Source organism: Lepidochelys kempii, chromosome 4 (genome assembly GCF_965140285.1).
Source record: "Lepidochelys kempii isolate rLepKem1 chromosome 4, rLepKem1.hap1, whole genome shotgun sequence".
NCBI classification, from domain to species: Eukaryota; Metazoa; Chordata; order Testudines; family Cheloniidae; genus Lepidochelys; species Lepidochelys kempii.
This window is the reverse complement of record NC_136383.1, coordinates 55,543,385-55,556,962: the sequence shown is the minus strand read 5'-3', so window position 1 is coordinate 55,556,962 and position 13,578 is coordinate 55,543,385. Positions and strand designations below refer to the sequence as shown.

Here is a 13,578-nt window from a genome sequence, read left to right as displayed (position 1 = left end):
GTTACCCTTCCCTTTATATTTATGACAACACCCGTATTATATCCTAATTTTACAAGTGAGGCAAACAATCCAGGTCCTCATGGCTGTTTACTTTTACCCTTTCTGTCTTGCAATAGTATCTTAAACACAGCAAAGTTCTAATTAGCGCTGTCTTAAATTTTAATACAGGATAGTTTAGTCTGAGATTGCCTAAGAAAAGAGCTACTTGGAGATATGAAGAGAAAGTAGAATTTGTTTGTTTTAAACTATGACTAAGAAATTTTTATCTCTAATATGGTGTGGTATGCTGACATATTGTTATGTAACTTCTCTTAAAATAGAAAAGAAAATTGGTTAATAAGAGGTTGGTTTGTATAAACTTCCTCATTTCAGATCATCTCATGGGATTACAAAAAGGCATTTTCTTCTTTATAAAGGCATCATAAATATATATGCTTTGTCAGCCATTGGTATTCTAATATAACAGAACTGCAACAGTTTGACTAAATACCTAAAAGTTCATTGTTCACTTTAAAAATGGTTTCCTTTAGGCAGTTCAGTGAACTATACTAAGCTCTAACATAAACTTCAATAACTAGAAAATAATTTATCAGATTCACTTTTATTGTAGCACACATTTATCTTTGTAGCTTGACCTTCTATGTTGCCAGGAAAATAGTTAGAACAGCTTTGGAAATTGAAGTTATTTGGGGTGGACGAATGCTAAAGCTAGCAACACAGAAATCTAGAATAGCTGATGCACTATTATTTAGTCCTGATATCCTCTTTAATACCCAGATGTCTGTCCACAGCATTAAGCTGCTAACTCCTTCGTGGTATATACCAGTGATTTGAAGGAGATAACATGCGGTCATGAATTTCATTTTATTTTTATAAGCCATTGTGCCTCATTTCTCATTCATTTCCTAAAACTGTTGGTTGTATTTTTACAATACAGCACCATCCAAAATGATGTTGTCTAAGTCAAGACATCTACCTGTATGCTGAAAGAATCTCTCGACTGCCCCTCATTTTTGTGTAAAACTGACCATATACTTTATCCTTCCTCTTGTTACCGTATTTCTTCCCCTCACTACACACGCATACTTAGCCAATTCTCTGAGCAGAGTTGTGTAACTGATTCAAAACATTACACAACATGGGCTCAGATATCACAGCCAATACATCTCCTTTGGAACACCGTCATGTCAATGTTGCCTTCAGCCAGGAAAAAATTGAAAGGACACTGACAACCTAATTTTGTATTTATTTTTTTTTTACTAGTGTGTTATTACGAATATCTTCAAAATTTAAATCTCAAATTTGTTTTCAAATTTTATTTCTCTCTATTTCTGTAGCTTTCCCCCACTAGTATAGTATTACCCCAGCTTACCCTATAGTAAGCCCAGTTAACGAAAATTCCTGGTTCACTGAAATGGACTTATGTGCCTAGGTCGTGATGGGCCTCTTAGCTTAAAAGGACTCTGTTCTGGGTCCTCCAAGGCCAGAATGCAGTGATCAGGATTTGGAAAGGTCAGCTGGTTTTAAAGTGGTTGCATTCTGTTTTCTCTCATTCCTGGAGCACATAGAAGAGGTTGCCACTCACAATAAGATGGAGCACATACAGTCTCTGTAGGCCATAAATCTGTTGCTAAACAAGAACGAGGGGCAGGCTTTATTGTAGAACTCTGCATTTGGCTGCATTTCACTGGAAGGTTGCACTTTGGCTTCCCTGATGCATGGGTTGCCATTCTGGATTTTCTTATGCATTTGCATTCTCACATGCTGCTGTTCTGTTTTTCCTTTGCAGGGAGAGGATGCGTCAGTCTGCAATGTTTGAACTGTGCCAGGGGATGCACCAGATCAGCCTACAGTTTGTTCGCTTGCAGATTAGTTTTGAAGAATATACCATAATGAAAGTTTTGCTGCTGTTAAGCACAGGTAGGTTAGCTCCTATTGTTACCTGGCACACTTGCTAATTGTTAGAGGGCATATTGATTTAGCACCTGTAATTCATAAAATGATACAAGGCATTTAACTACAGGAGTAACGAAAGAGGAAGCAAATTTTGTCCTGGAGGTTCATATGTTTGCAAGAGAAGGGGTGGAAAGCAAGGAAAAAACGGCTACTCACCTTTGTAACTGTTGTTCTTTGAAATGTGTTGCTCGTATCCATTCCAATTACGTGTGCATGTGCTGCGTGCACGGCCATTGGAAAGATTTTCCCCTAGCAGCATCCGTCGGGTCGGCTGTGGAACCCCCTAGAGTGGTGCCTGCATGGCGCTCAATATATGACCCAGCTGACCTAGCGCCCCCTCAGTTCCTTCTTACCGCCCGTGATAGTTGTTGGAACTATGGCGTCTTGCTCTGCAAGGTCTTCACATTTTCCCTAGCTTTGTTAGATAGTTCTTTGTTTGTTTTTTGTTGGTAGTTCTTGTTTTTGTTTTAATTAGTGGCAGTCAGGTTGGGGGGTTACCCTCCACCCTGACTATTTTTCTTTAGGGCTTCGTGCCCAAGTCCCTGGGATTCAAGCCCTGCAGGTCCTGCTCTAAGCCCATGCTAAGGGACGACCCCCATAACTTTTGTCTAAAGTGTCTGGGGGAGGCTCACCAAGCTGAGAAGTGCAAGGGATTTTGTCCTCGGACTAAAAATGAGTGGGGCTTTCACCTGAAGCAGCTCTTTATGGAGGCGGCACTTATTCCTCAGGACCCAGCACCGAGTTCTTCGGTGCGCAGCACCTGGCAGCGGTAGTGGAGGCGGTGCTGCTGTTGGACTCTGCTCAAGACCCATGCACCACCACTCCCCAGCACCGAAGCCAGCAACATCAACTCGGCACCTCTCCCACTGCCCAGAACCGAAGTGGCACTGAAACCCGGAGAAGGATGGTGGAATTGGAGGACTTGGTGGTGGACATTTTGGCCCCAGAAGGTCCGTCAAGGGTGGCCCTGCCTCTCATCAAGACCATCCAGACCGGTGCCAAAACCATCTGGCAGACCCCGGCCTCCATTCCCCCTATGGCCAAGGGGGTAGAACGTAAATACTTTGTCCCCTCAAAGGGGTATGACTATTTGTTCACGCACCCACAGCCCTGCTCGTTTGTGATTGTGGCCATGAACGAGAAGGAGAGGCATGGACAGCTGGCCCCTGTGCACAAGTCGAAGGATGCCAGCAGCTGGACTTCTTTGGCTGCAAGGTGTATTCTACGGGTGGGATCCAGCTCCAGATTGCCAATCAGCAGGCACTCCTGAGCCGCTACAACTTTACCTCCTGGAACTCCATGCTGAAGTTCAAGGAGCTTGTGCCTCCTGAGTCCAGGGAGGAGTTTGGGGCTCTTGTTGATGAGGGCAAGACCGTGGCATGGACCTCTTTATAGGCCTCACTGGACACTGCGGACTCGGCCGTGTGTACCTTGTTCTCCAGGATTGCCATGAGGCACACCTCCTGGCTGAAAGCCTCTGACCTGCCCCCTGAGGTTCAGCAGACGCTGCAGGACTTGCCTTTTGATGGGGAGGGCCTGTTCGCGGAGCAGACTGACTCTAGGTTGCATAGCCTTAAGGACTCAAGGATGACCATGAAGTCCTTCGGTATGCACACCCCAGAAACCCAGTGGAAGCACTTCAAGCGCCAGCAGCCGCAACAGCACTCCTACCCTCCTCGGCCAAGGCAGGACTTTTACAGGCGGCAGGGGTGGAATGGCATGAGGAAGCCCTCCAACCCTCCATCTGGACAAGGCCAGGGCCCGACCAAACCATCGTCTGGTTCCAAGCCGGCCTTTTGAAGGGACGCCTGAGGACAGTGTACCAGACTTACTGCAGGATCCTTCCCCACCTTTTTTGAATCATTTATCCCATTTCCGCCATGCATGATCTCAAATAACTTTGGACCGTTGGGTCCTTCACACAGTGGAAGCGGGATACTCTCTCAAATTTTGATCCTTCCCGCCCTCCCACCCCCTTCCCCATCCCTCTTCAGGGACCCCTCTCACAAGCAACTCCTTATTCAGGAGGTTTCTGGCACTCCTCACCCTGGGAGTGATAGAGGAGGTTCCACGGGAATTAAGGTGCAAAGGATTTTACTCCCATTATTTCCTAATCCCCAAGGCCAGTGGGGGCCTCCGGCCCATTCTGGACCTGCGTGGGGTCAACAAATTCATGGACAAGTTGAAGTTCCACATAGTCTCCCTGGGCACCATTATCCCTTCCCTGGATCCTGGAGACTGGTATGCCGCCCTCAACATGAAGGACACATACTTCCACATAGCAATTCATATGGTGCACAGGCGCTTCCTGCGCTTTGTGGTCAACCGCGAACATTACCAGTTTACGGCCATTCCACTTGGCCTTTCCACAGCCCCCCGGGTGTTTACCAGGTGTATGTCGGTCATGGCTGCCTTCCTCCGTCAATGGCAGGTGCAAGTGTATCCTTACCTCGATGACCAGTTGCTTCGGGGCCGCACCAGAGAGCAGGTGCAGTCTCACTTCCACCTGGTCAGGTATATGTTCCAACAGCTGGGTCTCCTCCTCAACGTAATGAAGTCAACCCTAGAACTGACCCAGAGGATGGAGTTCATCAGGGCGGTCCTGGACTCCGTTCAGGCATGGGCCCTCCTACCGGATTCCCGTTTTCAAGTTATCATGGGCATCATTCAGGGCCTTCAGAGCTTCTCAACCTCGACAGCAAGAGGATGTCTGAGTCTCCTTGGCCACATGTACATGACCTGGCACGCCAAGCTCTGGCTGTTCCAAGCATGGCTCACCTCAGTCTACTGCTCGGGGTGCGACAGCCTGAATATGGTAGTCACTGTCCTGGAGCGGGTCCTTGCCTCTCTCCACTGGTGGCTCAACCCCCTGGTGGTATGTGAGGGAGTCCACTTTCACAGCCCACAGCCTTCCTTTTATCTGGTCACCGATGCACCAGCTCTGGGGTGGGGTGCTCATCTGGGGAACCTTCAGACTCACTGCACTTCAGCTCTTCCTGGTTTCTACTTGTGAGCTATTGGCAGCTGAGGTGAGGGCTGCTCTGACCTGGGTCAGGGGCCACTTCAGGCATGTCTATGTTGCAGCTAGTAGTGAGCTTCCTGGCCTGGGCTTGAGCTCATGCACTAAAAATAGCAGTGTGGACATTGTGGCTTGGGCTGGAAATTGGGATCTCAAGCCCTCCCAACCTCGTAGGTATAAGAGCCCAAGCTCCAGGCCAAGACACAATGTCCATGCTGCTACTTTTAGCATGCTAACTCAAGACTCGCTAGGATAAGTCTGTCTGCCTAGGGTGGGAGGCTCACTTCCAGCTGCAGTGTCAACATACCCTTCGGCTCTTAGCCAGCTCCATACTAGAACCTCTCCCAGGTGCAGTGCCAAGTGGAGCTCAGCAGCACCCGGCTTTCTGTCTCCTCCCCTCAACAGGGACACAGGACAATTCTCTCCCTGGGAACAAGAGGAGAGAAAGAACAAACCACAAGTGACAGATATTAGTTATGCTGCTTAATGCACTGCTGGAACGTGCTCAGATACTATCTATGATTGTGAGAGTGGTATAAGAAACTATATATGATAGAACAGAGTAGAATAAATAAGTGGATCTCCTGTTTTTGTAATTAGCAGTGAAGGGAGAGAAACTATAGAAAAGTAATAATAGTTTAATTGCATATAGAAATGTGGCGGTAGTTGTTTCAGTAAGATAAATGTGTATTATTCTACCTTTTTCTTAGACTATTAACAAATGGGTTTGTAAGAGTTCATTGCAAGAACTTGTTGGGTAAACTAAATTACTTGGTTCAGTCTGAAATGGACAATGATGTCCTTTGAAAATCTACAGAAATTTTTTTGTCAGTTTTGGGATATTCCGCTTATTTACATTGTGTAACTTTAATAGGGAGGAAGAAAGTAGGATAAAATGAAGATTATGATAATGCATATAGAATATTTTCTGTGATCAGCAATAATTCCAGTTTCTAATAACTTCACCTTGATACTATATTCTGATAGAAAATACCATGCTTGTTTTTATTTTTATTTTTCATTATTATTGAATCATGTCACATGTAGTGTAGTTTTTGCTTTGAAACTTCTATGATGACCACATCAAGGAAGTTTCACTCCATTTACATGTGGAAGAAACCACACATTACATCTCAATTGTTTTCTTGCTTTTCCCCAGCCCATGAATCTTGGATGATTGCCAGTATGCCTTCTGCATTTAATAAGTAAAATCAGAAACACTCGGCAGACCTCCAAAATTTAGTGTTTTGCTTGACTTTCTTTTATTTGTGATCTTATTTCTTCTTTTTATAATCTGGCTAAGATGATGGTGTAATAATTTTCCAATATAACAGTAAAATAAAGAAATAATATTTGACAGAAATAGAAGTATGGCTTTAATTCACATTTTTATAATGCCATCAGAAATACAGGAGTGTTGATCAAAAGTTATATTTTCCTACTTTTAATTGGATGGATTTGTAAATATTGAGGAAATTGTGAAGTCCTTGCATTTTATGCAAGTGCCATGGCATATTGTAACTATTTTATTTTTTACTGAAGGTGATTTATATTTCCATCAAAAAAGGGTGGTTGGGTTTATTCATTCGGTATGGACTTTGCTCACAAATCTATTTAAAACAATGGTTGCTTTGTGTTAGCTGTCTTTGAATGTTGTGTGCCTTCAAGTTTATTATTGCAATTGAAAATGTGTAAAGAAATCTATTTACTCTTGGTTTTCAGATTGACACATTACCTGTTAGCTTGTCTAAACCAGAGGTTCTCATATTGTGGTCCCCAGGGCACTTGGTGGTTGTTCACAGGATGCTTGCTGGTCACATGATTGTAGATCTCTTCCTTATTTCCCACTGCTAAATTGCTTTAGTAGGCAGCTAAAAAACTATTAAATTCATTCCTAACTCTATTCCGTGTAAGTAGTTTTGGTAGTAGCCACATGGACATTCTGTGATCACAGTGGGAAGGAAGGTGAACTGTGGGATTAAGAGGGAAGGTGTTCACAGGACAGTCTCTGTAGAGATGCCAACCACACATTTAAAAAAATCCTGTTCTAGGTAATCCTCTACCATAGTTAACTATTAGAAAATAAACTCACTTCTTGCACCTGAAGTATTTAATTTTCTTGTTGCAGACCTGAGTTAATACATCCAAGATTTTACATTTGTTTCATGATTCAACAATATCTGTTCTAAACAATTTAGTGAATACTGAAACACCATGACATTGTTGAGAGTTATTAGTAACCTTTTCAAGGGCAGGTCCAGGATTCAGTTTTGGTCTGATCCCACAAACATTTACCACTGGGTGTAGTATCTATTACAGTGAATAATCTGGTTGAAGTTTCCAAATAGACAATGGTACGCTCGTTACCATTGGTACTAGTTCCACGGAAGTCAGTCAAACTGCTCACAGAAATCAGTACTACAGTAGAACCTCAGAGTCATGAACTGACCGGTCAACCACACACCTCATTTGGAACCAGAAAGATGCAATCAGACAGCAGCAGAGACAAAAAAAAAAAAAGAAAATACAGTGCAGTTCTGTGTTAAATGTAAACTTCTAAAAAAATAAATGGAAAAAGTTCAGAAAGTTTTGACAAGGTAAGGAAACTGTTTCTGTGCTTGTTTCATTTAAATTAAGATGATTAAAAGCACAGTTTTCCTTCTGCATAGTAAAGTTTCAAAGCTGTATTAAGTCAGTGTTCCATTGTCCACTTTTGAAAGAACAACCATAAAGTTTTGTTCAGTGTTACCAACATTTCAGAGTTCCAAACAACCTCCATTCCCCAGGTGTTCATAACTCTGAGGTTCTACTGTATGCTCAGTAGAATTTCAGAAATGGGCCTTTCTCTAGTACTGATCAGAATTATAATGGGGTGTTAAGAAGAAAGCTTTCGTTGAGACTGCAGACATATTATCTGGTCAAATCTTTAAGCAGAATGTGAACTTAGTAAAAATACTCTTTTGCTCTGCATTAGCATGATGGCTCTCTTTAAGATATTACACACATGCTCAATAATGTCCTAACCTTCCGACATTCTTTGATTGCATAAGAAATATGTTCTTTGATGTAGCTTTTCCACACCTGGCCGTTATAATCTGAGTACAGCACAATATCAAAGCAATTGCAAGTATGTGCTGTACATTGCCGCCCCCCAAGTATAGTATAGCAGACAAGTGATGGTATGTAGTGTCCTCAATTCTAGAGAAAGATTCCTGCTCCCTCTGCTATCACTTTGTGCTTAGGTCAAATGAAAAAATAATTTCACTGGGTGGTTAGTGTGTGCTGTATTTTCAAGATGCTATTCTGCCCCACTTAACCCTTCTGCATATACTAATCCACATACACAGATCTGGAAAGGACTCTTATATCATTTGAAAATGTTTATGATGCTCCCACACAACACAAAGACACTTCTATAACCCTTCAACCATTAACTTTATAATGTAGATAATATAAGAATAATCAATAAAATGAATATTAATACGAAGATGTCATTTTACTGGTAGTTCCCAAGGATGGCCTCAAAAGCCAAGCTGCATTTGAAGAAATGAGGGCAAATTACATCAAAGAACTAAGGAAGATGGTAACTAAATGTCCAAGTAACTCTGGACAAAGCTGGCAACGATTCTACCAACTGACTAAGCTTCTGGACTCCATGCACGATGTAAGTATAATCTATTAGGGATCTTAAAGCACATAGGGTGGCATCTTTAAGAAGGGTTAAAGAAAAAAATCTCTCCCTTAAGGTAAACTAATAATTTTTCATTACATTAACCAGCAGGGAAGCAATAGGTAATCAGTTTTTAAAGAGTCTGTTAGAAGTTTCTGGACAAATTTAGGGGGAAATTGCACATAAAATTAGAAAATAAAAACCTTTAAGGGCCAGGTTTTGATACTTTTATTCATGTGAATAGTACCTCACACCACAAATAATCATGTTGAACTCAGCAGAACTATTCATTGAGTCAGGTGTTACCCAATATGAGTAAAAGTATTGGAATCTGGCCCTAAACCAGCAGATGAATGGTGTAAACAATTCATTTTCAGAGAGCAAGATTAGTGAAATATGCTGTGTGGTGTTAAAACTTAAGGAACGCCCATGAGTCAATTCAACTACAAGGTGTTGGATTAGAGTTTCACGCTTTTTGTAATTTAAGAACTGGTTTGTTAATAAAATGTTTACTTCATTGTTGAACAAATATGTGACCCATTACAACTGCTAATCTCATAACTCAATCTTTCTAAAACATTTGTTAATGGTTTAGGGTCAACTTGGGTCCCTTGAAGCTTTGCTGAGCTTCCAAATCCAGCATTAATTGAATTTTAATTATTTCTATCCCTCCATTTTGTTTCAAAGGTATTTTGTGATGTAGAGGCTTACCTTGTAACCACCAGTTACAAGAGGCATACCATACCTACTGTCAAGGCTATCAGTAAACACTGTTTAAACTGTATAGCAAAAGAAAGAAAACTCCCTCACTCTATCCTGATGTGGAAAAAAAAAATTTTTTGTTGTGAGCTGCATGTAGAATGTTGGGCCCTAATTGTAGAAGCTGCATATAAATGTCTCTCTTTTGTACTTGTCTTAGTTTTCATTTTTGTGGACTTAGTACAGTGCAGTGCAGTTTAGGTCAAATCTATAAGAGCGCCTGAGGTCTGTTTACAGAATGTACATATGGAATTATTTTTCAAATATTATTCTGTTGTTCATTAAAATCTTTTAAAATCTCAGTGGGAGGAAAAGGACATTATTAGTACTGCAGTAATAGCTCATTCTTTAGAGATCCATTTTCATTTATATTCTGCCAATGAAGGATGTTTTACTGTTTGGTTTGAAGGAATGGGTTTGGTGAGGAAAGAAAGTCATTTGCAAGTTATTCACATATGAATCTCCACAGCACCTGATACAGTCCTCTCATGCCCCTGCTTTTGTAATATTTTTCATACATTTCATTGAAAGTTACATAATTGTCTTCTGAAATATAGAGTTTGTGTTTTATTTGGTAATTCTTTTGTACTTTTTTTAATAAGGAGAATTGTGTGGATGGGAAGTAATAGCTGACAGAATTCCAAACTTATTTAAAATAATACAATATTCTACAGTAATTACCCAAAACGCTGCATTAGTATTGTAACCTATAGTGTTTTGATCAATCACTTCAGAATGCCGTGGTATTTTACTTAATTTTTAGTAAGGATCAGAATTGATGATGCCATTTTTATTATATTACTTTTTATTTTAGTATAAGCAAGTTAAGGGATTTTTAAAGAACGTCTTGCTGTCAGCATTCTCTTTAAAACAGCCAGTTGTCTGCACAACACTGCTATTTTGTGTGACTTACCAGTCAAGCACTTGTTTATTTTTTTCCTTACAATTTACTTTTTACTTGTATTGGCTTAGATTGTTCCCGAGGATGTGTGTTCCCAAGACTAATCTCAATATCAAAATTGGCCAAATGTTAAATTAATTTAGACAAAGCACATCAGAATAATTTTACAGTAAGGTTGACAAGAGATGAGAAGTGCTCTTTTCCCCTGTAGAGTGGAATTTCTCAGCTTTTATCATGGAAATGAAGGTGCAATTTTAAAAAATTTTTTTTTTTTTTTGCTAAAATCCTCAGTACAGGTCAATACTTTTCAGCTGTCACCAATATAATTTTAACTTTCATTCCATGTAAGTTTAAAGGATCAGAATATACTTAGTCCTGTGAATTCTCTAACCACAGCTGAAATCCCATGTTTGTATCCCTGCTGCAGATACAGCATTGGCATTTGCAACACAAGCCTGAAGGGAGCTCTCTAGAATTCATGCTTATTCAGTCCTGCGGCTGCCTCTAGCTTTTTCATTAGAGCAAGGCAGCGTATCATCATTTGTGGAGTTTACTTTACCCTGGTGGAGTGCTGCACAATCATATAGTTTCTTTGTATCTTAAGACTTGCTTTTATTAACCTCGTTCTTAAATATTCTTTTTTTAAGGACTATATAAAATAAGAAATTTGAATACTGAATGATACTGTATTTGGCTTAAATAATATGAATAACATATAACCAATTAGATGGTTTTATACTGCTCAGTGCTTTCAGCCTTTCATCCACATGGTGAGCATATGTGCAGACAGAAAAGTGCTGAGATGGTGGGGAAAAAAGTTTCAGGAAGAGCAGGTAGGCAGTAAAGTATTTGAAAATATCAGCAACTTTAAGCAATGGCTCATAAAACCTTCAAGCACTGAAAACAAAACTGAAGAACAAAAGAACAAAACCATTCCTGAATGGTTCAGGTGAAGATATATGCATCAGATAGCTGAAATACACAAACACAAACATACACACTCACAGTTTTATCAGCGTTGTGGGGACCAACATAGTTAATCCTCATTTCAGGGATTTTCTTTTTAACAATTGTGACTGTCATAAGCAAATTTCTAATGATTTCATTAAACAGTGTTGTTTGTTCAGAACCATAATGCAGTGAGGCTAGTTGATTCCACTTCCTAACCAAATTGGTAAGGCTCATACCAAGGAATGACCAAGGGTATTTGAGAGAGAGAGAGAGACCTTGTTTGTAGGTGAACCACTCTGTTTGATCAGACAACTAGCAGGCTGGAACATCATAAACAGTGCATTACACATGCTATCAAAATTTTCATTTGGATTTTCAACATCTCCTGGAGCAAGTTTGCTCTGGGGGCAAGGGTTGTATCTTGACAATCTTTGTTTCATATAAGGAGTTTAATGTATGTTTCAGCAGTTCTCAGAACAAAAGTTGAGTTCAGTTTCAATCTAACTGATATTTAAACAGACTTTGAATTCTAAGTGCTTTTGTTTCGATGCAGCGTCATTAAACCCTAACATGAACATACCCTTTGGCATGGCATGATGAGTATTGCACTGTTGTTTGCTTGTTGATATTTTCAGCCTGATAAAAATAAACTCTTTAAGGACCATGCTGCTGAATTATTAATATTTACGGTTCCTGATGGGAATACTGTACAGCTGAAGTGGATCTTCCCATACGGTCAGGCTGTGAGAACAAAGATTTTACTTCTTTGAAAAAAGCTGATATTGGTGGTACAATACAGTGTGTCATGAATTCACAGCATTACTTTATATGAAAACACTGAGGCTTTGCGTTTGTCCCTGATATTGTAACTAATACTAGGGAGAAATTACTGTGCTGTTACCCAAACTCTGCCTTAAATTATTTGAATTTGTTAATTTTCTAGTTAAGTTGATTATGAAATCATGGTTTCTATATATGTAGTCTTAATCATAATGATACTGTAGGTAAACTTTGAGAGGAGTCAAGGAGTGACCATAAAATTTCATGCCATAGACACAGATTGAGAGGGATTTCTAAGTGAAAGCACTGGCTCATCTTGCCAGTGTAGGGAAAGGGCTCAGCGTGGTAATGTGCACCTTTGCAGCCTGAAGCAGTTTTTGTTACTCCTGGATGTACAAGGTTATGGTGAAAATCAGAAGGCTGAAATCTGGGTGACTATTGGCCATGAAAATGCCACACTGGCTTGCGGTCCACTATAACTGTGTGGTCTTTGGTGATGGAGTGATGTTCATTTCTCTGAATTTGAAGAGTAATATAGGTGAAAGTTTCATAGAAAAAACAAATAATGACAAATTGAAGTTTGGTTAATAGGGAATTAATCTTTTGAATTTCACAGATCTTAAATATAAAGTGCAAATGCTAAGACTGGTTACTGAGACAGTAATCGTTACATAAAGATGCAGGAATCTTAATAAGCCTACTTTAGTCTTAAAAATGTTTAAATGCAGTGTGTTTTTTGTGAAACACCCTGCCTGTTCATGAATTAGGTAGAAATGACAATTATTCATTAATGATTAATGCACTCAAGTGAGAATCTCTGTCCAAGTATATTATCAAATCACTCTTAAAAGCCAGCATAGTTAGTTCATTATGTGGATAGCAACTTTTCATGTCTTACTGTGGTTTAGGTGACATTGAAGTAAATATTATGAATTCTGTCTTTATAATAAAATACACAATGTAGGCACCACCACCTGGGATTTATTTATTTAGGGGTGCTTATGGAGCAAGGTTTGTTACATACTCCAAGATACAAAACCACATTTTATTGCATTCTATCAAAGTGAGCTAAACAACTTAATATAATTGGTAGGAGTGATCTATTGTTTTTTTCCTCTGGCAAGAGTGTGACTAATAAGAATTTTGAGGGAAGTAGAATTTATTTATTCTATATACTCACACCTAAGCAAGCAAAATCTTAACATCCAAGTAACTCTTTAGTAATTTAATAGTTTTTTTAACAATTAATGGTTGTAAAAATAAATAATTTCTGTCTAAGATCTCACTGTTTTCTGTTTGTGATATCAGTGGTGCCTTCATTCACACGGCTAATTGAGTGTGTTGCCATTCACATAGCTCTAGTAGAGGTGGTATCAGCACTTCCATTATAAACTCCTGCTTTCCATATTTGCAAGGACCATTGTGAAAATACTGAAAATAGAATTAGAGAAAGTGCATACTTCTATATACAGTACCATTTTGATACATTTCAAACCTCAACCCTTTCATTAGATTTTCTTTGTACAGCAATCTTCTAATTAT

At 39.9% G+C, this 13,578-nt stretch overlaps 2 protein-coding genes across 12 annotated transcripts in view; one reads left to right on the top strand and one right to left on the bottom strand.

Annotated features, from left to right (window-relative positions):
• NR3C2 (nuclear receptor subfamily 3 group C member 2) overlaps positions 1–13,578 on the top strand; it is a 280,828-nt gene that overhangs the window by 259,005 nt on the left and 8,245 nt on the right. For all 11 annotated transcript variants that reach the window (XM_073341308.2, XM_073341312.2, XM_073341313.2 and 8 more), the window contains 2 exons: positions 1,790–1,920; positions 8,482–8,639. In XM_073341308.2, the coding sequence (XP_073197409.1) occupies positions 1,790–1,920; positions 8,482–8,639 (289 nt within the window). The remainder of the gene's footprint in view (positions 1–1,789; positions 1,921–8,481; positions 8,640–13,578) is intronic.
• Positions 12,425–13,578, bottom strand: part of ARHGAP10 (Rho GTPase activating protein 10) — a 259,804-nt gene continuing 258,650 nt past the window's right edge. The window contains exons 25-26 of the transcript XR_012158590.2: positions 13,323–13,467; positions 12,425–12,552 (exon numbers count right to left, since the gene is read on the bottom strand). The gene's annotated coding sequence lies outside the window, so the exon portion shown is untranslated. The remainder of the gene's footprint in view (positions 12,553–13,322; positions 13,468–13,578) is intronic.